This window comes from Lacerta agilis, chromosome 6 (genome assembly GCF_009819535.1).
Source record: "Lacerta agilis isolate rLacAgi1 chromosome 6, rLacAgi1.pri, whole genome shotgun sequence".
In the NCBI taxonomy this organism is placed as follows: domain Eukaryota; kingdom Metazoa; phylum Chordata; class Lepidosauria; order Squamata; family Lacertidae; genus Lacerta; species Lacerta agilis.
This window is the reverse complement of record NC_046317.1, coordinates 68586493-68612017: the sequence shown is the minus strand read 5'-3', so window position 1 is coordinate 68612017 and position 25525 is coordinate 68586493. Positions and strand designations below refer to the sequence as shown.

The 25525-nt window shown below is 43.7% G+C and overlaps 1 protein-coding gene across 2 annotated transcripts in view; it reads left to right on the top strand.

Annotated features, from left to right (window-relative positions):
• DLGAP4 (DLG associated protein 4) overlaps positions 1-25525 on the top strand; it is a 125269-nt gene that overhangs the window by 17784 nt on the left and 81960 nt on the right. For both annotated transcript variants that reach the window (XM_033153323.1, XM_033153324.1), the window contains exon 2: positions 4261-5310. In XM_033153323.1, coding sequence (XP_033009214.1) covers positions 4357-5310 — 954 coding nt within the window. In that variant the 5' untranslated portion in view covers positions 4261-4356. The remainder of the gene's footprint in view (positions 1-4260; positions 5311-25525) is intronic.

Below are 25525 nucleotides of genomic sequence, written 5' to 3'. Positions count from 1 at the left end.
CATGGCTGGAATCCTTACAGCAGCACTCCCAGCACTGCAACGTTTTCTTGCTGGTCCTACTTGCTCCTGATAAAAGGAAAACAACAAGCCCCAAGCCCTCTGTTTCAAAGCTTACAGCCTGACATTTCTGTTGCATTCCTGACGCAGCGCTGGACTTTGCTGCTTAAGACTGTGTACTTCACCTCATGCTGATCAAAGTTTCTGCTTCTGTTTATTATAGATTTCTGGTGTGTGTGTGTGTATGTGCATGTTTCCCCCTGCCCTCCCCATTGCCCTTTCCGTGTGTGTGTGTGTGTGTGTGTGTGTGTGTGTGTGTGTGATTCATGCCTTTGGGGAAGCTCAATTCAGAGGCAGCTGCTGCTTCTCAGTGGGGCTCCTGTTTTCACCCAGCCATGCGGCTCAGTTTGACAGACACCCACAGATCTTAAGCCTTTGGCCAAGGTCAAGTCACCTACTGAGCCAAGGACTCAAGAATAGACAAGATGCCAGCTAAAGATCCCCAATATGCAGCGTACTACTGGCTCTCTGCCAACTCTGTCTCATTAGCCCCACTTTAATGGCTGCTTGCTTAGTTTGCAGAGTTCCTTGCCTGCTCTGTGAGGAAAACACTTGGTTGGTTTTGGAAGCATGATATGGCTGAAAGGAGAGAAATAGGTGAAGTGCTTTTCCTATTGGTTTTGCCTTCCCACCCCAAAACATTCCCCCAACAGAGAGCTGGACTACTTGACAGTCTAGCTGAACTATACTTTTGCAAAGAGAAAAACATTAGCCAAGTGCCCTATGTTGTTGTTGTTGTTGTTGTTGTTGTTGTTACAGTGGTACCTCTAGTTACATACTTAATTTGTTCCAGAGGTCCGTTCTTAACCTGAAACTGTTCTTAACCTGAAGCACCACTTTAGCTAATGGGGCCTCCCACTGCTGCTGCACCGCCAGAGCACGATTTCTTTTCTTATCCTGAAGCAAAGTTCTTAACCTGAAGCGTTATTTCTGGGTTAACAGAGTATGTAACCTGAAGCGTATGTAACCTGAAGCGTATGTAACCCGAGGTACCACTGTATTATTATTATTATTATTATTATTATTATTATTATTATTATTATATTTTTCACCTTTTACATGTATAAAATGTCAAAAAACAGCTAGAAATAGTCATAAGAAAAGTACAAAAAAAGAACTGAAGCTTAATTTAGAAACCAATGCAAAATGAACGTCTAAGGCAGAGACCTTTCCATCTAGCAGGAAAGTCTTTCCAAAACAAAAATGGCTTGAGTTGTTTCTGAAAAATACAGAGAATGTGTAGCTATTGTAACTCAACATATAGGCCTATTTATGTATAAACTAACGCTTATCATAATTCACCCCTATTGAGATTCCCCCAAATTAATCCCCAGTGATATGTGGGGAGAAAGAGAGACAGAGCCACAGCAGCAGTCCCTGCCTCCAACTGGGAATCCCACAACCATTAATTTGAAGGTCTGTCTGAGCAAGAATGGTCAATGTGATGCCTTCCAGATGTCATTGGACTACAGCTCCCATTATCCCTGTTGACTGGTCATGCTGGCTGGGACTGATGGGAGTTGTAGTCCAAGAACATTGAGACAGGACCCTAGTATAGAGCCTCTTCATGTACAGCTTCACATGCATAGACTTTATGAAGAAATTCAAATGAATGTATGTATGTATGTCAGGGCAGGGGTGTAGCATGGGGGGCTTCTGGGATGATTGTCCCGGGTGCATTGGGAGGGGGCACGCTGCTCATGCTGCCCTCCCTGAGCCAGCCCTGCGCTGCTTTGTGAGGCTGGGATCTGATCAGATCCCAGCCTCACAAAGCAGTTTGGGGAGGACAGCATGAGAAGGCTGTGATCCAGGGCCCATGGCTGTTGTGTTCTTCTCATGCGCCCTCACCGTGCTGCTTTGGGAGGAGTGTTTCCAACGCATAGCGCTGATCTACCTCCCAAAATAGTGACCTCCTCCAGTTGCAAGCCTTAGACTATTTTACAGGGTTACAAGTTGTGTGGACCTTGTCTAGAACCAGGCAAATGTTTTGTAAGCTATGCTTACAAAACATCACAGGCCATCACAAGCCAAAGCCTAGTCCCCATGAGCAATGACCTGGCCTGACAGCAGCCAAAAAGATTCCATCAGTAACGCAGAATGGGACATCTTGTCACTCTTTTCAGGTGAAGAGGGGTTGCTAAAGAAGGGAAGCGGTGAATCTGGTCACAATCTGCTTGGACGTTCTTCTACCCAGCAAGCACCATGGAAAGGAACACAATGCTTTTGCACATCTGTTATTTCTCCTAATGAGGCTTGTTGAGGAAAGGAATTGTGCCTTCTGTCAGGTAGTGGGATGGATGGAATAGCTTTCGATACTGTGTGAAGAATAGACTTTCCACCTGTGGCATGTAGAGGAGTGCATAAAGCATATGCCTTATCTTACATTGAGCCATTAAAACTTGAGATCCTGTAAGCCAGCCAAGCCTGGCCAGGTGGCCCATCAATATCATTTCCCACTTCTAATGATGGTGGCCCAAATACCTAGCAATTCTAAAGAAAGCAGGCATGAAAATGCAATAATGCACCTGCCTACCCCAGCTATTTCTGCAAGGATGAAAGCATCTCTTTGCTCTGGGGTAGGAGCTAATTGCTTGCAGCAATCAGGAAGGAAGATTTGATGGCTATTATCTTAGCATGAATAGCTGCAAATGCTCTTACTAATGTGGGATTGTGTGCAGAGGACTCTGTGTTCCTCCTCTCCTATATACATATTTATGGGCAGATCCATATGGATGTTACAGAGCACAGAAGCATGACTGATGCTCCTGAATTGTCCTTGACCTTTCTGCTTGTCCAATTAGCTTTGCTGAGGGGGTGGGGGGGGGAGACGGAATCATGGCCCATTGCTATGCTGCCCCAACTGCCTACACCCTTCAAGTCGCTTGCATCTTCTCTCAGCAAGTTCCTCATTCACGGCCTTATCATTGCAATCGCAGGGAGCTGGAGAGTGCCTCGCAGCTGCTTGCTTCTAAACTCTGGAGTGCCTAATGCACAATACGTAGCATGATGAGGAATGGAAAAGGAGCCAAGCCAAAGCCCTTGGCAAGCCGGGATTTGTAAGGGAGGAAAAGAATAAAAGAATAACGTTGCCTTTCATATATTTCCGCAAGCACTTATCAAGTCATAGCTCTTTCATGCTCCGGTAGTTGCGACTGTGATGTGAGGCTAGATCCATCCTCATAAAACTCATAGGCAACATTATCAGGAAGAAATTCATAAGGGAAGGGAAGAAAGTTACTTGATCCGTTTATAGATGTTTTTCTTACAGCTTGATTCTTGGATCTAAGCTTGTTTAGTCCCATTGATTTCAGTTAGATTAAATCAGCTTAAATCTAAGTGCTTCTGGTTTAATTGGATATGAATCAGGCTACTGAAATCCTTCTTCCACCTCTAACCCAAACTGGCTCTTAATATTGATCACCGAGGTTTCCTTTAAAGAATCTATGGGCTTTCCAGCTGATTCCAGAGCTCCCTCCCATTTATAAAGTTGGGGGTAAAGTGACTGAATGAAGAGTGCATAGATTTTTCACTCATTTGGATCTATGACTTCATATGCCCTCAAGCAAGCGGCAAGATATTTTGAAATTCCCAGCTAATTAGAATGAGTTGGTGATGCTAGATGAGAACAAGTGGAAACATATTTCATGGGAGTCAGCTTAATAGGCTGGGAGATCTACAGATTCATCTATGAAACTGAGCAGATTTACTTCTCAGATTGTGAGGGGAGGGGAATAATCAAAAGAGAGCAATTTAAACCTATTCTGCTTTGACTGTCCCAGTTTATATGTCTCCTGGACACCATAATGTCCATTTGGTCTGCCAGTGGTGTTTATGTTTACAACTGGGACCTGCTAAACAATGTTGCAACATGAAGTACACCTTCTTCAGGATTCCAGCCATTCTGGCCCCCTCCAGCCATGGTTTTCTGCCTGACACCCCCTAAAACAGCCAATAGGTATTCTATAGGCACTGAGCATTCTCAGTGTTGTTGTTTTTAAGTTCTCCCCCCACCTTATCCTTTTTCTATTTATTTATTTTTAACTTCTGCAAAGCTTGGGGTTCCTCTCAAGCCTACAGATGCCTGTCTCTTCTACTCTGGTGCACATTTTAGCTACATAAACAAGAACACTTTCTGCCTAAACATTGGAAAGAAAGCATGTTCCATCAGTTACAACCTGTCTGTTTGTCTTTCTTTGACTTTAGGGCAATCTCCCAAAGGAGAGAGTGTGACCAAGGAACAGAGTTGAACTATCCTCAACACCATCCTCCAGAAGCAATGCTCTAGGAAACCTTTGTACCATGAAGGGGTTAGGAGATAACAGAAGCCGCCATCTCTCTGATAACTTGGACTCCCCTCAAGACTCTCTTTATGCCACTCAAGACAGGAATCCCTATCTCCTCAGCCCCACAGACTCCTACACAATGGACCCTCGATTCCCCACGCCCAACTCTCTCCACAGTGATTGCCTCCTTCCACTCAACAACCAGATTTCCAACAGCAGCACATTTCCACGGATCCATTACAACTCTCACTTCGAAGTGCCCGATGAGAATCCCTTTCCAAGCCATGCCCAAGCCACCAAGATCAACAGGCTCCCTGCCAACCTCCTGGACCAGTTTGAGAAGCAGCTGCCTGTCCACAGAGATGGCTTCAGCACTCTCCAGTTCCAGAGAACCTCTGACGCTAAACACCGGAGCGAGAGCCCCGGGAGGATTCGACACTTGGTTCACTCGGTCCAAAAGCTTTTTGCCAAGTCCCAATCCCTGGAAGGTGCTTCCAAAGGCAGCATGAATGGCAAGAAAGGCACTGAGGACTCAAAGCAGAACCGCAGGAGCAAAAGTAAGGACCGGGCAAAAACCACCGAGACGAAACGCAGGACCAGATCCAACATATCAGGCTGGTGGAGCTCAGATGACAATCTAGACAGCGACACCTGCAACTATCGCAACCCTATGGGCCTCATGACTCTAAGCAGACAGCCTGATCACAGCCAGCCTAGGTACTTCATGCATGCTTACAACACAATCAGTGAACATATGCTGAAATCCTCCAAGAGCAATAATGACCTCAAGGTCACCCCCTGTGCCAACATCCCCATCAGCAGCGAGTCCAACTACATCAAGAGAGGCTCCTGGTCCACGCTCACGCTCAGCCATGCACGGGAAATGTGCCAAAAGGCTTCCGCTACCATCGATAGAGCTTTGCTGAAATCCAAGTCCTGCCATCAAGATTTAGCCTATCAGTACTTGCAGGTGGGTGCTGTGCTCATTGCATGAATGTTTCATAAAGGGCACTCTGATTCACTGTGGCCAGCGGTGTTGTTTGCAGGGAAGTAGCAGGGTTGCAGCAAAATAAATAATTCATTCTGTGTTTCCATCCATTCAAACCATCCTACCCTATTTTCGCATGGTCACAAATAGAGCTTGATGGGAAATTTACAATGGAGGCTTTCCTATTCAGGTTAGACTCGTGAAGAAATATTTTAGTCTGAACTCCCTAGTTATGACAAAAGTAATAACTCAGGGTCCCTTCAGACTGTCAATATCTTGCAAGACAGATTCAAGTGCATACCAGAATCTTATATTTGCACATTTAAAGTGTGCACCATAAAGGACTACACTAGGTGGGTAACTATTTAGGTAATGTAGAGATATGCCTGGGCAAGATCTGAACAGCTTGCTCTCCTTAGGTGGGGAAAAGCTTCCCATTAAGACGTTTGCTTGCCACTTATAAAGCCCACTATCAGCTATTCTCCCTTACATAAGGGACTCCACTCCACTAAACTCATCCAATCATTTTGACCGTTTTAGCATTCTTACAGTCAGAGTCACTGAAGGGCTAGATGCAATCCTGTGAACTCATTTGGACGAACACCGTAAGAGTATAAAATACAGAAGTTTAAAATCAAGCAAGGAACCATGTTATCCTTGGCTACTCTCAGACATTTCACTGATTAGAAAGGGGCAAGTTGTCTTCTGTTTTAATAAAAATATACGTAGGAACTGTGCTTGATCTGAAGAAGAAAAAGTTCTGTGTCTTTACCCAATCAAATATGTGTCCTCTTAAGGGAGGCCTATTTCTCAGTCTAAGAGACAATGAACCTGTGGCAACTGGAAATAACTCCCTAGAACATCTCCATTAACTTTGTCTGTCAGTGTGATTTTATTGGAGAGTTTCAGTGTCTGAAACTGTGTTAAATAACAAGATAGAAGTAGATGACAGGGAGAAAACATTTAACAAGCCTCTGAAGCCTTTTTCTACCAAAGATGTTGGAGCAGTTATTTGTAATCCCTGAAGGACCTTTGACATTGAGGCACACAAAGTTTCTTATCAAGTTACATGCACGTTACTTGACATTTTTCCCCTCCCAATTCCAATGAAAATTTATTTATTAAAAATCAAAAGACCATGATTCATGATGTGAGTGTCCTCACTCGCATACACATAGTTGGAAAGGGTTTTTTTTTTTACTTATCAGGGATCAGTTGTGGGAAATGATTAAAAGGAATCATCTTTATGAACACAAAAGCATTATTTGAATAAAGTACTAGGGGGCATAAGATACACACCTATAGAGTTCAGACAACTCCCCATTTCCGAGGGGCTTGCTTTCCAGGCCAAAGCATGTTTTGGCAAAGTGTGCATAAGCCCACCCAACACCATCACACCCTGCACCCATTACACCCATTCCGCCCCCATTCTTCCCTCTTCTGGATCCAAAAGGATGTTGACTGAATGTTGTCCTTGAGACATAAAAACACATTATTGACAGTATAATGTAAAAAGCTGCCCTGGACATAAGTTAACCCAGCTTTAGTTCCTAAATGGTTGAGTTGAGTTCCCCCTCCCGTGTTTCTTGCAAATAAAATTAGGGAGAGACTTTACTCAACTGAGGACCTACTTAGAAAAGTACCATCATTTGTATTTTCTACTCCATTTGTGTCAAAACATTACAATTATAGGCAAGTGCAGAAAACTCCCAACTGATTGGCATTAAATGAAAGATACAAGCAGGATATCAAAGCCGCTTAAAAATAATTCAACAGAAGCCCTGTGAACCTCCTCACTCTGCCCTGCTACTGACATCAATTGGCCAGATCCTTGAAGTGTGAAATAAGTTCCTTATTTCTCAATGGCCCTTGTTTCCTTTCCTGTGAGATGTGCTTGAATAACATAATTGGATCTTGCATATGAGTTTGTCTTGGAAGAAAGGGCTTCTGATCCAAATGCATTGATGCTAAATTGGATAAATCCAGATGTGATTCCAGTTTCTGCAGATCCTGAGTCCCCTCCCCTCCCCCCCAAAAGCCACTATACTTAGTTACGTTATATTGGGCATCGGTATAAAGCAGTTCTGGACCCAGTCCCATTCTCCAACACAGTTAAGTCGTGCAAGACATGAAGCTAAGTGCAATTAACAGGCACTGTTTAAATGGCAGCAGAACATGGATGAGGAGAGGATAGATTTAACTCTTTCTCTCTATTTTCCAATGGATTTCAAGGGAAACTCCCGAATCACACTTGTGGAGTCTTCTCCACATATAGCAGCTTCAGAGTAGAAATTTTTGTTATGATTGTGCCAGGGAGGGAAGAGTTAAGCTTCCTCTCCTCATCCTCCACAATCCAGAGGCAGCTGTGCTTCTCCTCTGCTGCTATTTACATAACAAAATCCATGTGCCTCTTAATTGCATTAATGCAATACATATGATGTCTAGGTAGGAAACTAACCTCTTAAGCCAGTGCTACTCAGCCCAGCAATCTCTGTTTCATACAATATAGGAGAGTTTCATGCATCCCTAAACCCCCCAAACAGCATCTGCTTCAATTTGTTGTTGTTGTTCAGTCGTTCAGTCGTGTCCGACTCTTCGTGACCCCATGGACCAGAGCACGCCAGGCACGCCTATCCTTCACTGCCTCTCGCAGTTTGGCCAAACTCATGTTAGTAGCTTCGAGAACACTGTCCAACCATCTCATCCTCTGTCGTCCCCTTCTCCTTGTGCCCTCCATCTTTCCCAACATCAGGGTCTTTTCCGGGGAGTCTTCTCTTCTCATGAGGTGGCCAAAGTACTGGTGCCTCAACTTCAGGATCTGTCCTTCTGGTGAGCACTCAGGGCTGATTCTTTAAGAATGGATAGGTTTGATCTTCTTGCAGTCCACGGGACTCTCAAGAGTCTCCTCCAGCACCATAATTCAAAAGCATCAATTCTTTGGTGATCAGCCTTCTTTATGGTCCAGCTCTCACTTCCGTACATTACTACTGGGAAAACCATAGCTTTAACTATACGGACCTTTGTCGGCAAGGTGATGTCTTTGCTTTTTAAGATGCTGTCTAGGTTTGTCATTACAAAATCGAAAATTCTTTCTAGTAGCACCTTAGAGACCAACTGAGTTTGTTCCTGGTATGAGCTTTCGTGTGCATGCACACTTCTTCAGATACACTGAAACAGAATGACAAACCTAGTTACAGGTGGCTACCCACCTGTAACTAGGTTTGTCATTGCTTTTCTCCCAAGAAGCAGGTGTCTTCTAATTTCGTGACTGCTGTCACCATCTGCAGTGATCATGGAACCCAAGAAAGTGAAATCTCTCACTGCCTCCATTTCTTCCCCTTCTATCTGCTTCAATACAGGCACACATATATGACAGGATCACAGCAGCTATGGATGTTGCCTCTATTTATTGCTGTGATTGTTGCTGCTGCTGTTTGCAATGGAAATCAGATCTGCCATAAGATAACTTCAATTCACCACTGGACAATGGGGCTCCCTAAAATACCCCCCCCCCCAAAAAAAAAAAACCAGTGGCTTTTTTTTAGTTTGATGTGAGCTTGACACACTGTTAAGGTATTGGGTGGAAGTATTTGTGATAAGGCAGAGGGTATTATTCTGCCTTCCCCAAGCCACAAGTTTCCTTTAAAAGAGACTCCGGGTATGTTTATAACAATTTGTGAACCCTCTTAAATGTGCGTTAAGAAGCTGTTTTAGGGCACAAGATCCCATGTGTCTGGGGCCAAGGATTTGGGCAACAAGAGATCTACCCTCCTTATTCCCTGAAGTGCGGGATCAGCAGCTTGCAAGCAGAGGGAGTCTACTGCTGGCCTGATCTCTGCTGTTCTCCAGCACCACCACTGAAGATAGCCAGAGAGTATACTGCCGTTTCAGTTGAGCAGGAGCTCATGACCAGAGGAGCTAGTAGGATACCATTGGCTTGTTTGGGCCTGCCTCCTTAGTCTCAGCTGCTTATAGCCTGCTTTGCTACTATTACTAGGCTTCAAAGTACTATGAGCTGTAAGTACACAAGGCTAAATTCACACACACACACCCCTTCACTGCAAATATATTCTTTTTTTCCAAGACACTTATTTAAAGCTTTTGTCCTTTAAGAAAAACCTTTGAATTCCAATCATCCGAGCAGATCCTTGATTACAGTGAATTGGCCTGTTCGTATGAATGATTCTTCTCAACCCACCTTGCTCCAGGGAGATGTTATTGCTTACAAACATAACTTGATCATTACCATATATTTCCCAAGCCCTCCAGCTTTGTTGCCTCACCAGGTTTTGTGATTTTTGCACTTTGCTGAACTCTTTCAGACGTTTGACACATGAGAATCTTAGCTTTTGTACTGAGAGGTACATTTCTATCTTCCATGGGTTTATCTTTGGGTTAGTCAGCACAATCATTTAAAATATGACTGAGCTATCATTTTCCTTTGCATTGCCCTTATGGTAATCCTTCATAGCATGATAAGCAGTCCCTGTGGAATGGATTGTGGGTGGGGTAATGTCTAGCTGGGGTACATTATCAGTTTTGGGGACATGAAAATGAGAATGCACATCCTTTATATTGGGAGGGGATGTGTGGACAGCCTTCAGAATATTAAGCAGATTTTTTAAAAAATGCAATAATTTAATGTGATTCCTCCACCTATAATCTAAATTGGCACAGTCCCAGGAATACTGTACCATGTTATTACCATGTGGTATTTGAGGGGCATTTGTTTTATGCAGAGCTGCATCATTATAGAACCCTTATAGAAAGTCACATCTAGTAAATCTAGATGGTAAAGCTGGTAAAGCCTTGAAACAATAGTGATGAGAAGTCTATTATTATTATTATTATTATTATTATTATTATTATTATTCACTTCCCATGAAAATACCTCAAAGTGATTAATGATTTTAAAATCCCCAGATTCAGCTAACCCATCATGCTAGCAGAAGCCAACACTAGAGCTCGCACTAGTGCAATGGGGTTTTCCCCCTCGCTCCCATGTCCCCTGTTCCTCCCCCAAATCTTCTCTGAAAGGTCAAGTGATCCCACCACCCCACAGAACAATGCACAGGCAGAGAAGAGGAAGAATCATTCTGTCTGGGAAACACAACAGAAGGCTCAGAAGAGTGCAGGATTCAACTCCTCCCATTAAGAATTAAAATGACTTAAGAAGATAAGAGCCCTTAAGGATCAGACCCAATGCCTATCTGGTCCAGCATCCTCTTTCCAGTAGTGCTCTATGGGAAGGCCACTAGCAGGAGAAGCATGCAACATCCTTAAGCTAATATTGTCCCCCAGTAACTGGTAATTCACAGCACAGTTTCTATGTGGAGATAAGCTTCCTTGAGTCCAGAAGGATTTCCTCCCAGGGAACTGAAGCTTCTAAGCCTGGACATCCTCCAGGTTTGGATACTGTGAGCTGGGATAAAATGGGCACAGAGAGAGGTCGTGCCCTCTGTTGACTAATCATCTCTACCAAGGACATGCACAAAAACAAAGTAGGCACATTGACTTTGTGTCTGTTCCTACATTCTTCGTTGCTTTTAAATTTGTTTCCACTCTAGAAGCTGGGGAAACAGTGCCAGTGACTGAAATGACCTAACCTTGCCTCACAAGAGACTTCTGTGCCCTGAGCAGTCAGCTGGAAACCACTAGACAGAAGCGCAGTGCCACAGTTGTGCATTTCAGGGTTATTGATTAAAACTAGAAATGGATATGATGAGGAGCATTGCTGAGATCAAGGCTTAGAGCTCGGCCTCCCCATTCCAGAGGTCAATGGGGTTTTAAGTTTTGCAAACGTAATAGGTTCAAAACTATAAACCAGGTCTTGCAAGCTTATTGCAGTGGTATGAACAATTCAAGATAAAAATATCCAAATCTATACTTGCCCCCTATTTGCCTTGGGCGGATAAGCTTCTACCTTTCCCCGTGAAGTCATACAGAATAGAAACTTTCAAAGTGGAAGCTGTGTGTGTGTGTTTTAAGTATTTTTGCAGCTGGGAAAATAATCATGGAACAATGGTCTCTGTGGGAAATGTGGGATTTGCTTCGATTCAATATAGAAAAAGAGAACTGAGGACTTATGAAAATCTTCATTTGACTATTTCTAGGCTTAGCTTGAAGTGCTAGGTTTCAAAGAGCTGTGCAGAAACTGCCACTGGATGTGAGCTGGACTGGGAGAAAGTGTCAGCGTGTGGGCAGGGAGGAGAAGGGGACCAACACTCCTCAGGAAGAGGAAAGACTCAGTGTCCTTTGGCTGCACACCTCTTCATAAAATTATTCAAGGAAGGGTTATGGCTCAGTGGTAGAGCATTCACTTTGCATGCAGAAATTCTCAGGATCCATCCCTGACATCTCCAAGTGGGGCTGGGAGAGAATGCTGAATATCTGCTACCAGACTAGATGGCCCACTGGTCTGACTCAGTATAAGGCAATTGTTCCTAAGTACAGAGAAGAGGTTTCAGTGAAGCATTTATTCAACTTTTAAACAGCCCTTCATCCAATCATCCAGGGCAGTTTCCAAAATACTGGTGGAGGCTGGTCTATTATTAGAGCAAATGGGGCACTTGCCTGCCTTCTTATGTGCATCTGATCCAGGCACTGGCTGTCAGGCTTCCCCATCCTTAGTCTCAGCAGGGAGGAGGATGGGAGCAAGGACTAGAATGAATTGGCTCTGTCTCTCATTGGCTCTGGCGCCACCTACTGTTGGGCCCCCTGTCTTCCACCCTACCAATCCCCCTGAGCACCAAGTGCCACTGTAAAATACTATTTAAAACACTGCCAATAAAAACTATTTAAACAGTTTTGATAAACCACTTTAGTATCAACAAATACAGTGACACCTTCCAGACTCTCTCATGGCTGCCTAAGCAGGCCTTTTGATGGCTGTGGTTGTGCTTGTTTCTGGCTCTGGCTCCACCTAGTGTTGGCCTCCTGCCTTACACTGCCTCAGTTCCAATGGGCACCAGTCACCACTGGTGGCTTTTGCGGGGAGCCTATAGACTGGTGGACCGTCCCAGGATGCATAACAACAGCCTGTCTATCCAGCAGCTCTTTATTATGGCTGAGGGAAAGCGACACACAGACCCAGCTCAAATGCATTTTGTGTGCTAGGTTAGTGAGGGATGTGGGAAATAAGTCAAAAGCCCAGAAGCTTTATTGCAACCAGAGGTGTCAGATGCTATTACTTTGTCAAACAAGCACAAAACATTTCATACAAGTATTGCAAGGAGCGGGCAACGGGTTTTCACTTTGGGGTTCGGGTGATGCAGAAGTGCCGGTTGATTAGCAAGTGTCCACATCTCTCTGTGTCCTCTGGGGACAAGATAGCAGTGACAGGGACTGACAAAAAGCTGTGAGCTCTTGAGCCAATGAGAAATCCCAGCCAGCACTTGTTTTATTTATGAACTCTCCAAGGCTTGATATTAAACAGAAGTGAGATGTTATCAAAACACTGTTTTATCTCATTCGGAGCCTCTAACTGTACAGGTACCGTGGGCAGGAGAAGGGAGGTGTTAGACCGCCTATCCCTTCTGCCCGGTAACTGAATCACCAGTAAGGTTCCCACAAGGTGATCCAGGCATACACTTTCAGCCTGGCGTGCTCCCCTTAGAAGGCTTATAAGTGGGCCAGATGAGTCCCTTTTCCTTATGACTCTCTTCCATGATCAGGTGGCCAATCTGAAAAAGAACTGATCACATTTAGACTGTAGGGTAGGCTTCTGCATGGATGCTGCATTGATCACATAAGGAGTAGAAACAGCATTGTTGTCTTCCAGATGTTTTGGACCAGAACTCCCAGCAGCCCCAGTCAGCAAGGGAACTGTAGTCCAAACCATCTGGAGGACACCGGACTGAGGATGGTTGGAGCGGAATCTTTCCTCCAACATCTACCAGTAAAAACATGGCAGGATTGGGCCACCTGTCAGCTGCTGAGACACCACACCCTCCAACATCCCAGTGAGGCAAATCAGAACATGACCTTTATGGAGGCCATGCCTCCCTCATGCAGGCCATACCCCCTTTCACTCAGGCCACACCCCCTCCCTCGGCTCCCTCATTCCTTTGAAGGTGGCAGTATCAGCAACTGTTCCATTTGCTATGCCTTCCAAATGGCTGGTTTGTGGCCTTTAAAAAAAAAAAAGAAAAAGAATGAATCAGAAACTGGGCATCATCTAGAATTGGCTGGAAAGTAACATCGGGGGTCAAGTGCAGGGGTCAAGGCATTAGCAATAAAGATGGTTCCTCAGCAATGCACCTGCATGGTAACAACAGATGTCTTACATTCTCCATGGCTGCCATCTTGTCTCTTGTTTCAACTCTTGAGTTTGGCCATGCCACTGTTATAATGCTCTGCTGAGCCATCTTGTGAAACGGGCCAGCCAGAGAGCTGTCTGTCAGATTCTTTTCGTTCCTTCCCTTGCCTTCACTTCTTTCATGGAGGCAGCCATTTCCTTGCTTAACAACAGGGCTTCATTAACCATATTGCTAAGCACAGCACAGAGCAGGGACCCAGCCCAATTAGGGCCCCTGCTGCTGTGGTTTAATTATTTAGGGTTCCCCAATGTGAAAAGCATGTTCATTTTGCTCCCAGCACCAGGTTTCTTTCAAATTCCTTGCAGCTGAGAATGCACTGCTGTTCTTTCATCATAAAGCAGGGCAGCATTAAGCATCTCCTCAGCTTGAGGTAAATGTAAACCAACGGTAGCCTGACTGCCATGGCGAGTAGAGGATTCTCCGTCGTGCAAAATACTACTTTGAAGGACAGGGAAGAATACATGGAGCAGAACTTTTGGGGCTTCTGCATGTGATCATATGTGTGATGGACAATGTATACAATTGCCTGGGCTTTTATGAGCACATGGTGGTAGATGAGAGGCTGCATGTTTCAAGGCAGAAGATGGGATCCAGTTGGATTCCATTTGAAGCTCTTGTGCTCACAGCTGGGAGAGGGCCTTAGCTCAGTGTTAAAGTACATACTTTGCATGCAAAATGTCTCAGATTCCATCTCCAGAATATCCCGGTCATGCAGTGGTGTCCAAACTTTTTCCAAGAGGGCCAGATTTGATGAAGTGAAGGGCCATGAGGGCCGACCAAAGGGCCAACCACAGTTGTTAACCTTTTTAAAGGAATGATGTTGTTGAGCTTTTTTAAGGATTTTACCCCAGGAAATAAACTGCCACAGGGACTGGATTAAACCAACCGGCAGCAGGCCGGATTAGGCCCCCAAAGCGGACTTTGGACATGCCTGCGTAGGGCAAGGAGAGAGACTCTGGAGAGCAACTGCCATTAAGTTCCATTAAGTACTGAGCTAGATTAACCAATGGCCTATGTTTCTATTGATCCAGTGGAGGTGTCCACTAATGGAGGAGAAGGGAGGGGATTTTTTGCTAAATCCTCCTTACAACTATAGAAAGCATACACACCCCCAGCATTGTCTTCCATCCTGTTCTGGAGAGTCTGCCAACTCTCTGAAATGGATTTTTGTGGGTGTTGGGGACTGTAGGAGGGAGGAGGGGTTGCATTGCATCTTCCATTAATGGACATCCCTCCTGAAAAAAAACCCTTCTGCAGTTGCAAAAGCACCAACTGGATTCCACCCAAAGAGCCTCAGGAAATGACTTGGTAAATTCCTTCCTTTTTGCCTCTTAATCTGTCACTGTCTGACCACATACTTTCTCTGGAAAGTTCATTTCACTCTTTTCATATAACCTCGCATATAAGGGCCGCAGTTGTTCTGCAGTCAGTATACATCCTCATATCAATGTCCTCGAATGCATGCAAGATTCAAGTATAGACCTACGGGTACATCAGTCACAGCTACTTATGAGAGATTAATACTCCTGTATACAGTGAATACGCTTTAAACTATTTGCATTCACATACTGGTAAGAGAGATAATTTTCTTGTGCTCTCAGAAATGCACATTAGTGTATTTCAGAATCCTTAGGCATTCTTTTTTGAATGAAGTCCCAGTTGTTGCCTTATGGGACAGAAGCGTGAGCTTATGCCATGAAACGGAACCTTTCTGGACAGGGAAAGTCCAAGAACCTAAGTTGTGTGAGACTTTATCTGAGGTTTTCAGAATTCTGTTGGAGAACCTAGATCCTTCACATCAGGGGTAGAGAACTAGTGACTTGAAGGTGTTGCTGGACTGCAACTCCCATCATCCCTGACCATTGGCCATGATGTCTGGGGATGATGAGAGTTGAAGTCCAACAACATCCTGAGGGCCTTATAAAACTACACCTTCTAATGCTTCATGGAAAGAGGGGATGACTGATCCGCCAGGTTGAAGTCTATAGTGTGGGCCTTTACACTACAGCAGTGGTTCTGACTTTTTAAACTAGAGCCCACTTGAGATGGCTGAAAATTACTGAAGTTCACCTGTCACAGAATGGTGGTGCAGGGGCGGAGCCAGTCTCAAAATGGAAGCAAATGGAGAGATTTTGGCATAATCAGTTGGCAATTGCTGACATCACTTTCCACTGATACCTACCGTATTTTGTGGCGTATAAGACTGGGCATATAAGACGACCCCCAACTTTCCCAGTTAAAATAGGGAGTTTGAGATATACTCGACCGCAGATTCACCACTCGGCGTATAAGATGACCCCCAACTTTTGAGAAGATTTTCCTGTATTAAAAAGTAGTCTTTTACTCCAGAATATACAGTATTCCTTCTTTGGAAACTGCTAAATTCTTTGACCCAGTGTTTTCCTTGCACCAAGGAGTTCCATAGTTTAGCTTTTCTCAAGCTAAGTACAGACATTTGCTCCTTTACTCAGCATGTAAGGAGTTGCTGGTACTAGCGCTGACCCAATTAGAAGCCTGGGGCACAGCTAGGGGATGGGATAGGCAGGTTGGGAGGCATTGGGCAGGCTGTGGCTCTGAGCACTACCTGAAAGTGACCCAAGGCCCAAACTAACTTTTAATGTTGTGTTGTTTCAAGAGACAGATCCCATTTTAAGGGTTCGTCCTTAGTCAGCATCATAAAAACTCTAGTGGGCATTCCAATTAACTATGAGACACTGGTATTCCAGAGACGCAACATCACAGCTCCAGGTCCCAAGTTTTGCCAGTGCTGTTAGCTATTCAGCCTTGTCTTTAGCAAGATTCCCTCCCCTTTTCATCTTGATGCTGATCTTCATCTGAAGGAATATATGTATGTTGGGCCCTGGTGTATTGGGAGCCTAGGAAATAAGAGGCTTGGTGTTTAAGGGACAGAACATCCCAGAATCAAATGTGTTGGGTTTCATACATGCATACAGCAAAACAACAACAACAACAACAACAACAACAACAACAACAACAACAACACAACCTGAGATCATCTGAGATGTCCTCTGTCCTGTCAATCCAGAATAAAGCCTGAGATGGACAAATACATTTAACTCATAGCATTCTGGATCACTGGCTAGGAGCAACAAATGAATTTGGGCTAGGAGGAATTTTCACTTATGAGAATCTGCAGTGTGAGAAGTGTGCTTTAGAGAGGGGTTAAAACTTCCCTCCAAATCCCTGTAGCAGTTTAATATTTTTCTGCCTCTTTGCAGAAAAGTATGTCCCGGGTACGACCTTAACGTCCTCAAATAATAATTTGTTGGTGGTCCCGAGCCACAAGGATGCTAGGTTGGCTTCAACTAGGGCCAGGGCCTTCTCAGTACTGGCCCCAACTTGGTGGAACAGTCTGTCACAAGAGACCAGGGCCCTGCGGGATTTGGCATCTTTCCACAGGGCCTGCAAGACGGAGCTGTTCCACCTAGCCTTTGGGTTGGTTTCAGTTTAACCCTGATGTTTCGTTCTTTTGGTGTGATTGGTGGGCTACTTAAAAATGAGGCTGCAGTTTAGATTTAATTTTAAATTGTATTTTAATCTGTATTTTAATGAATTGTTTTATGTTTTTGTTGTGATTTTATTGGTGCTAGCCACCCTGAGCCCGGTTTGGCGGGGAAGGGCGGGGTATAAATAAAAAATTCATTATTATTATTATTATTATTATTATTATTATCTCGATCTGTGGCTGCTTCAGCTCCCATTGCTTTAATAGTGAAAGGCTTCTCTCTTGTGTGATACCAACCAACCAACCAACCAACCAGGGATCACCTCATCAACATAGTGACTGACATCATATAGTCAACCAATACAGCTACATGGCAATATCATTGAGGGGAAAGACAAATCCTTCACTTTCCGTAAGAATGAATTTAGAACCTGAAGCAATCTGTGTTATTGCTGGCTTTCTTTTTTAACTGAGACAGTTTGTCTGCTCACTCTCACTGTCACTGTCACATTACAACTAAGAGGTTTGTGGCACCTTTAAGGCTAACAAATTTATTATGGCATAAGCTTTCTTTGGACCACAGTCCACTATATCAGATGCATGAATCATATTGCAGCTACATAGATTGGGAGAGGTTGCAGCACTAAATGTGCTAATGACAGAATGTCTGTGTTGTCATTTTGTGAATGACCATTGTTCAAAACATAATTATCACCTTCTATACTTTTCTGAATTTCCATTCCTTCTGACCTCACAGAGTGCATACTTCTGAACAAGTGATAGGGGGGGGGGGAGATTATGCATACTAAATGGAGAATGTGCATATTGCCCAGAGAATGTACCAAGTGCAGTTGACATATGCTCACCCCCCCCCCCCAAGATCTGTTGGAGATTATGCATACTAGCCTGATAATGTACAAAATTCAACTGAGATGTTCACATCCACCAAAGCCTATTGGGAATAATGGCATAATGGCCTGGGAATGTCCAAAGTTCAGTTGATATATGCACATTCCCTAGGGCCTGTCTTTCAAGTATCTGGAGAATGTGCACAATTCCCTCTTCATGGATAGATTATATACACATTCTCCATAACGTCTAGTGATTGTGCATAATGGCTGGTTGTTATGCAAATTAAACACTCAACTTATATTCTCCATAACATGTATCTGTGGGAATCCAGATACATGTTCTTTGTATAATACATAGAGAACCCTATCCTTAAATTTTCTTTACTAGCTGACTCCAGAGAGTCTCTTTGCTGCAGAAGCCCTCAGACTGGAAGGTGGATTTTCCACTCAGCTGCTTCTCTCTTTCTGTTTACGCTCTGTTTCTTTGGGTGATCAGGGGATGCTCCTGGCACATTTGTGGCAATGGGAGATTCGCTGCAGTGCTCGAAGCTTCCTCTTCTCTCTCCCCCCCCCCCTTTTCTCCAACCCACTCATTATCCTAGGATAGAAATAATAGGTAATTAATAACTTCTCGAGAAGCATACATTTCCTGAGCAGAATAATCCTCTTGGTGCTGAGCTTCCACAGAGATGATTGGTCAGTCAGGCATGCGCTGAAGGCATAGCATCCTTAGTGCACCAAGAAGGGTTTTGGAAGGGGGGGGGGCAAAGTATAGAGTAGAAAACTCGGTTGGCATGCTTAGGTTCAAAAACTTGGGAATGTCAACAACAACATTTCTTTCCTTCTCCTAGGATGTAGCCACAAAATTAAATCGGTACCAAATATCTGCAGTAAAGTTCATAACTTCTCATACAGCTTAACTAAATGGCTTCATAAAGCAGGTCACAGTGGGCCACTGTCAGTTCCTCCACCTCCTTTGGGCCAAAGTATAAAGGCCCTGTACTACCCAGAAAAGCTCCCCTGGGTGGCATAGTGAGGATGCAAAGGAGGCAGCAAAGTACTTTTGGGGGGTTGTATTTGGTTTTTTGGGTTGCATTCACCTGGAGTTTTTCTCCACTTGCATTCAAGCCATCCCTCCACTTGTCTACTCCCCAGTAGCATGATAGAGCCATGTGGTGGAACAAAATGTACTGGGTGAACTCTGCAGTTCTTGCTGCCTTGCCTTTTGTGTTGTCATTTCTGTGTCTTGTGTTCTTCCTTGAGTCTTCTCACTCTTTCCCCAATGAACTTCCCTCTCCTTGAGAGTCCTGGCGCATGCCCAGTTGACTAGCAACTCTACTAATCATATTCCTGGATTAGGACTGCACTTGTTGGGGCAGGTTCCTAATTTCCATGGACTCACCTTCCCAATGAAGCTTTCTTTGACTGTAAGCAAAAGGTTCCATAGGAGTTTGATGAATGACGAATCAACAAAAAGTATTAATTGATCAGCTAAAATGAATGCATGCCTATTTTATATGCAAATACTGTTCAGTTGAAAGATCCATTATATGATGTCACAGACCATCATTGATATTCCCAGGTAAACAATCAAGGCAGGGTTTTGTTTTTTTAAATACAGATGTTTTCCAGTGAGAGATGAATAGAAATCTGAAAATTAGTCACAAACTGAAAATCTCAAAGGGATTAGCTATGTGACTGTTGTTTATAAACTGAAAAAAAAGGCTTTATTTTCTAGATTCTGGTTATGTGAAAGAGAATGGGCTGGCTCTTTGAGGAACATGGCCCTTATTCATAAAACTATTCATAAATCTAGATTCTGCCCACCTTGAAACTCAATGGAATTCCCTTCCATCATTTGCATTGTTAATCTAGGCCAAGGATGTGCAATCTGTGGCCAACTGTCAAAAGCCCTCTGTAAGCAATTGCTTCGCACTTCTGGCAAGGGTGACCTATTCCTCCACTGGCAGCCCATGGGGAAATGGGGGAGGGGAGAAGAAGGTATCAAAAAGACAGAAGAGATAAGGAAAAGCGGATGGCAACACTAGCAGGCAGTGAGACAGCAGTATTCACTTGACCTCCTGTCATCAGCATCACTGCAACTTACCAGGAGGAAGAGGGGAAAGGGCAAGTTGGTGGTGAGGTCAGTGCAGTGTAAACATGCCAATGTGTTTGCACCATGCTGACCCCACTGCCATATTGCCATTCTCCCTCCCAGTAAGCCACAATAATGCCAGGTGATGGGAGGTCATGTAAGCACCATCATTCCACTGACTGCTGCTAGGTAGCAGAAAGAATGAGGGAAATGTGATTAGCAGAGAAAGCGAGAAAATGGTAACTCCATGCACTTACGGTTCTGGTCCTGTGATTGCGGGCTTCAGTTTTGCCCACAATCAGTATGTGACTCAAAAAGACTACTGCAGGTAGAATGTGGTCCTCAATGTGGGGCAGGGGAGAGTTGTCTACCCCATTCTTGACAATAGAATGGCAGGATTTGAGAGCATTTATGAATGACCCTGTCAGTGCTTCCAGCATGGAGTGGTAGCCCTGTTTTCAGTTATCATAGCCAACTACATCATGATAGCTAAGCCAGTGCCATGGGCAGAATGACTTGAGCCTTTGAAATAGGGTGAGCAGCTGTAAGAGAGGGTCGAGTTTTTGCAGTTGTTTAGAAGAAGGAATTTCATCAGAGGCAGCTTTTCATAGCATTGTGCTACCAGAGTGAAAGAAGCTATAGCTGGGGAAATCTCTCTTCAGTGTAATATTAAAGAGGCAGGGTCCCTGTTTGCTGATTGCATCTAATCATTCTGTGGCACATTTCAAAGAGTCTGTCTCTGCCTATAGGTTTCTGCATTTCTGTGTGAATGAATGATAGCAGGGCAGAGTGTGTGAATTTAGAGAAGTGAGCTGGGATGTTTATGAGAAGCTCCAGAATATATGCTCTGATGTGAAGCCTGAGTGCATTTAAGATCATTGGAACTATTATTTGCACCATGACAAGAGAAGTTGTCAAAAGTGTAAAATAAAATAAAATAAAATAAAACAGAGGTGCATATCCTCAGCAACAGAATCCTCTTCCCTGTCCTTTGTCCATGTTACAGCTGGCTTCAAGGCAGCCTTGTAAATAAGGTTGCTTCCAGACAACCTGCTTATTGAGCAGTTGTCCTGATTTATTTGCAGGGAAATCGGACGGCATTGGGTATTTATTGAACATTCATTATGATTTGTTTGCTGGGAGATGATGTTGCATCAAACAAATGTTATCCCACACTTTGCAGTGCATTTTCCCATCACTTTCCTTATTGGGGAAAAAAAATCTTAATTGGGGGTTGTGGGTGGCTTTGTTGCTCAATATCTAAATCAACTTTAATTGCACAACTTGCATTTGCCAGTATGTGATTGAACCCCACCCCAAAACAGCAACTGTGTGAAATTGCTCTGAAACCCTGAAAGGCACTAGTCAGCAAAATATACAGATAAATAAAATACTATTTTGCTGGCAGCTGGAAACGGAGGGATGGAGAGATTTGTCCTTCCTCCAACACCCCACTTCCTTTTTTAGCTGGATGTGGGGGACTGGCCTTTCCTTTTCTCTTTTTGAATTTCTTTTATTGCGGGGGTATTTTTTTAAAAAAATACAATTTAAGTCAATACAGAACAAAACTGGCAGAGCCCACTGGGTATGTGCTTCATGTAAACGCTTCCAAGTATGGATTCCCAATCCCTGAGTGTTCATTCTCTTTGTGCCACCTGGTGAAGATAGCAATTTCATATGGGAGGGGCTCCTTGGTTTCTATACCAGGCATAAAGGAGGATCAGAGCCCTTCTCTGCCAGCCTCTACACTCACCAGCATGCAATTCTGACATTTACCTGCCTGCCTGCCTGCCTGCCTGCCTGCCTGCCTGCCTGCCTTCAGTCCCTTCTCACCTATGACTGCAAGGCTTGTCCGTAAATACAAGGCTGCATAACATTAAGGTATCTATGGTTCTCTTCAGTGTGCAGAATTCCAGATGATGAAAATCAAAACTGAGGTCAGTGTTCTATGCACCAGTCCCACTAAATGAGACTCACTTCCCTTGCTGAGAATAGAGACCCAAACTGTGCTCCTGGGAGATCCCACTGGCTCTCTGTGTCACAGTCTTTAGCAAACTGCACCATTTGCTCCCTTCCATCTGCATGGAGTTGGTCTAGTTTCTAGTAGAAGAGCTTTCTGACCTTGATATGCCCATACTGGTCTCCCATCTCTCCTTTTTTCACTCACTTCCTTGCTGCTGCACACTCAAAATATATTTGGTCCTTTTCCAGCTCAGTTTCTTCCCTCTTCATCCATCAGGAACTGTGCCTAATTGGTAGAGAACATCAGAGAGTACTGTGAGAAAGGAATGGTTGTTGAATTTTTCTCCTCCTGATAGCAATGACAAAGTTTATGACTTAATTTTGCTCTTTCAGAGAGTCTGCAAAGTCTATGCACACGCGCGCGCACACACTTAAATATATGTACATACATATATGTTACATGCATTCCTAGAAAGCAAAGTCACACATTCAGTTCAGAAAAGCCCTTCAGAAACATGGTTTGGAAGCATGGAAGACTACTTATGATGGTTATACACACATCGCCAACAAAGAGGAAATGCATCACTGGAAAAAAGGGGAAAGATTAGCACATGCTAATTTATATCTACAGGTGCAAATTTAGAAAGAATTACTAAGACAGAAGCAGAAATACATCTCACCATAGTGGGAAAGTCTAGTGCCCCAGTTCAAGAGCTCTGCTCTCCTTTCCTTTTTATTATTTATTGATATATACTGATATATATCTATATCAATAGTGCACAGGGTAAAATTAGACGTGAAAAAATGAGGGGAAGAAAAAGAAAGAGAGAGAGAGAGAGAGAGAGAGAGAGAGAGAGAGAGAGAGAGAGAAAGAAAGAAAGAAAGAAAGAAAGAACACCCATATGCTCTCCTTTCCTAATGTTTGGTCAAAATTACTTTCTGGTGGTGAGAGCTGTTTGACAATGGAGCATCCTGCTTAGGCTTACTCTGCATCCAGTGCGCTCCTGCCACTACTTTGAAAAGCAGCATCCACACAATGTTAACCACAATCCACATCCATCATGTATTCATCCTGTTGTTTCCTATGAATTGCCAGATTTTGATGCATTTTCCCCTTGAACCAGCTTTGATTCTAATGGAGAGAGAAAACACAACCTTGCTGCATTTTCATCCGGTAATGTGTACACAGCCTAAGACGGCTACCGCTCCGGAAACAAATGCACGTGTTTCCTAAACATGGGGCTCTCTCCTTCACACTTTACACTTATTTATTTCAGATTTGGGAAGTGTTCACCTAAAAGCGTAATGTGAGAAGCAGCTTCCAACTCGGCTGCTAGCAGCTGGCAAAAGAGATTCCTTGGTTTCCTTCTGCCTGCTTCTCTCTGCTCTCAGATGATTCCTGATTACACCTGACGGCTCTTTCCCTCCCCCAGCCTTACATTGGTCATGCAGTAGTGCGTTCTGCCACTTGGGAGAGCTGCTTTTCATCTCCAGGCAGGCAGGGTTTTTTTTTCCTTCCTCCCGGTGTGAAATTAACAAGTTGAAGCAAAAGCAGGTCGAAAATCTCTCCCCCCCCCCAAAATGGGCTAATCTCCAGTCAGACGTGACTCCAAGGCAGCTAGTGGTAAAATGCTTTCAGAAGGCTTGTGTCTCCTTCATTAGGAAAGGTCAAAGCCAATCACCCCAGCGGTAGTTTGTGGAGAACAAGATACAGGAGTCTTATTAGGGCGATCTGTCACTGGAGCCTTTTTGCTTTCTACAAGAACAGGCAGAAGAATGCAACACCCACAAGCCCATCATGGACTTCTTTTGTTGCCACTTTCCCATCCTCTGTAGAGGCAGATGGTTGGTGGCCCTGGAAATGAATGCAAATAGGCAACCTTATGATATTTTCTGTGTGCTGAGACTGTACAGATCTCATATGTCAAGAGTGAGGAGCCTGGGGCCCTTTGGATGCTGTTAAGCTCCAGTTCCCATCAGTCTTAGCCAACATGGTGAGGAAGGATAGTTGTCATCCAACAACCTCAGTAGGTCCACATGTTTTCCATCCTTATCATATAAGAATACGACTTTCATCTGTGATCAATGTGCTCAGGATGGGCATGTGCCTTGCAACAGATTTTAAAGAATCATATTTATGTTTCTTTGTACTTTTTAAATATAAAAGTCATTGTTTTCTGTTTGTGTCCTGATTTACAGAGGACATCCTTTTAATTTGAGGGCAGTGTTGCAGCTGTGCCACTTACTGGAACGGGGTAGGGGTAGGGTATGGAGGCAGTGAGGTTAGAATTCCACAGGTCCACCACACCAGCCACTCCTGTGAACTGGGCTAGTTGGACAAAGAGTGTGCATTGAAATGTGGGGAATATTGCGTTAGTTTTTTCTGATTATAAAGCTAGTGCTTCTGTTCCATTTTCTAAAGTTCCTTTCATAATGCAGTACCAGTTGCATTACGGAACTGTGTCATGTCATGCTAAATTTCATTCACACCATTGGGTAATGTCATTGCTCCCCTACTCTTTCTGCACCTGTGTATTTCTGTTCCCCCATCATTAACACATGACAACAACGTGAAAGAACTGTATGTGGGTATACTGCCCCAAATTTCATCACTTTAATCCAGTGATTTTCCAGATTAAGGGAGCTGCAAATGGAATTTTGCTGTAATAATAATAATAATAATAATAATAATAATAATAATAATAATATCTGAAATGAGCACTAAACGTGTACTAATTTCCATTAATTTTCTGGAAGTGCATTGAATGTCATATGAAAGCTCAAATATAATGTGGAAATTAACAGTTTAGGGAAATGTTGAATGCATGTGAATGCAGCCATAGAAAGATAGCAGGGCAGCTTTCTGCATTTCTAACATGCTAGATGAGATGGATGCTTAGTCCAATCCAGCACAACTCTTCTTAATCTGTTTAGGGGGGGGGACAAGGTCATTATTATGCACTGGAACAACATTAGAAAAGAAGAATTCATTTGGGCACTTACAGCACAATGCTTTACATGTCTACTCAGATATAAGTCCTGCTAAGTTCAATATTTTTTGTTCCCAGGTAAATGGACGGAAAACTGCCACCCCTCAAACAATGCATTTTCCTTCTCTTTTGTCTCATATCAGCCTTTGGTCAGGTCAGCAGGGAGTTCCCCGACTACATATAGCAACGATGGCACATGATGGGAAAATAAAACTCCTTTTCTCTTCCTTGACCATGTGCTATGAAAGACAGTTCTGTTATTGCATTTTGGACCAGAGACTTTAGGATCAGTAAAAACAAAAACACAAAATGCTTCACTTCAAGTACTTCGTGCCAAGGCTAAGGATTAACTAACTAACAGCTGGCATTATAAAGGTTAAGACAGATAATGTAGGCTAAGAGGTGACTAAAAGTCAGGCTTCACAGCCTAAGCTGACCAAGAAGGAATTGCTTTGTGCATACTCCATTTAGCATTAGTAGTAACATGCATGTTGTTTACGAAGGCCTTCCTACCT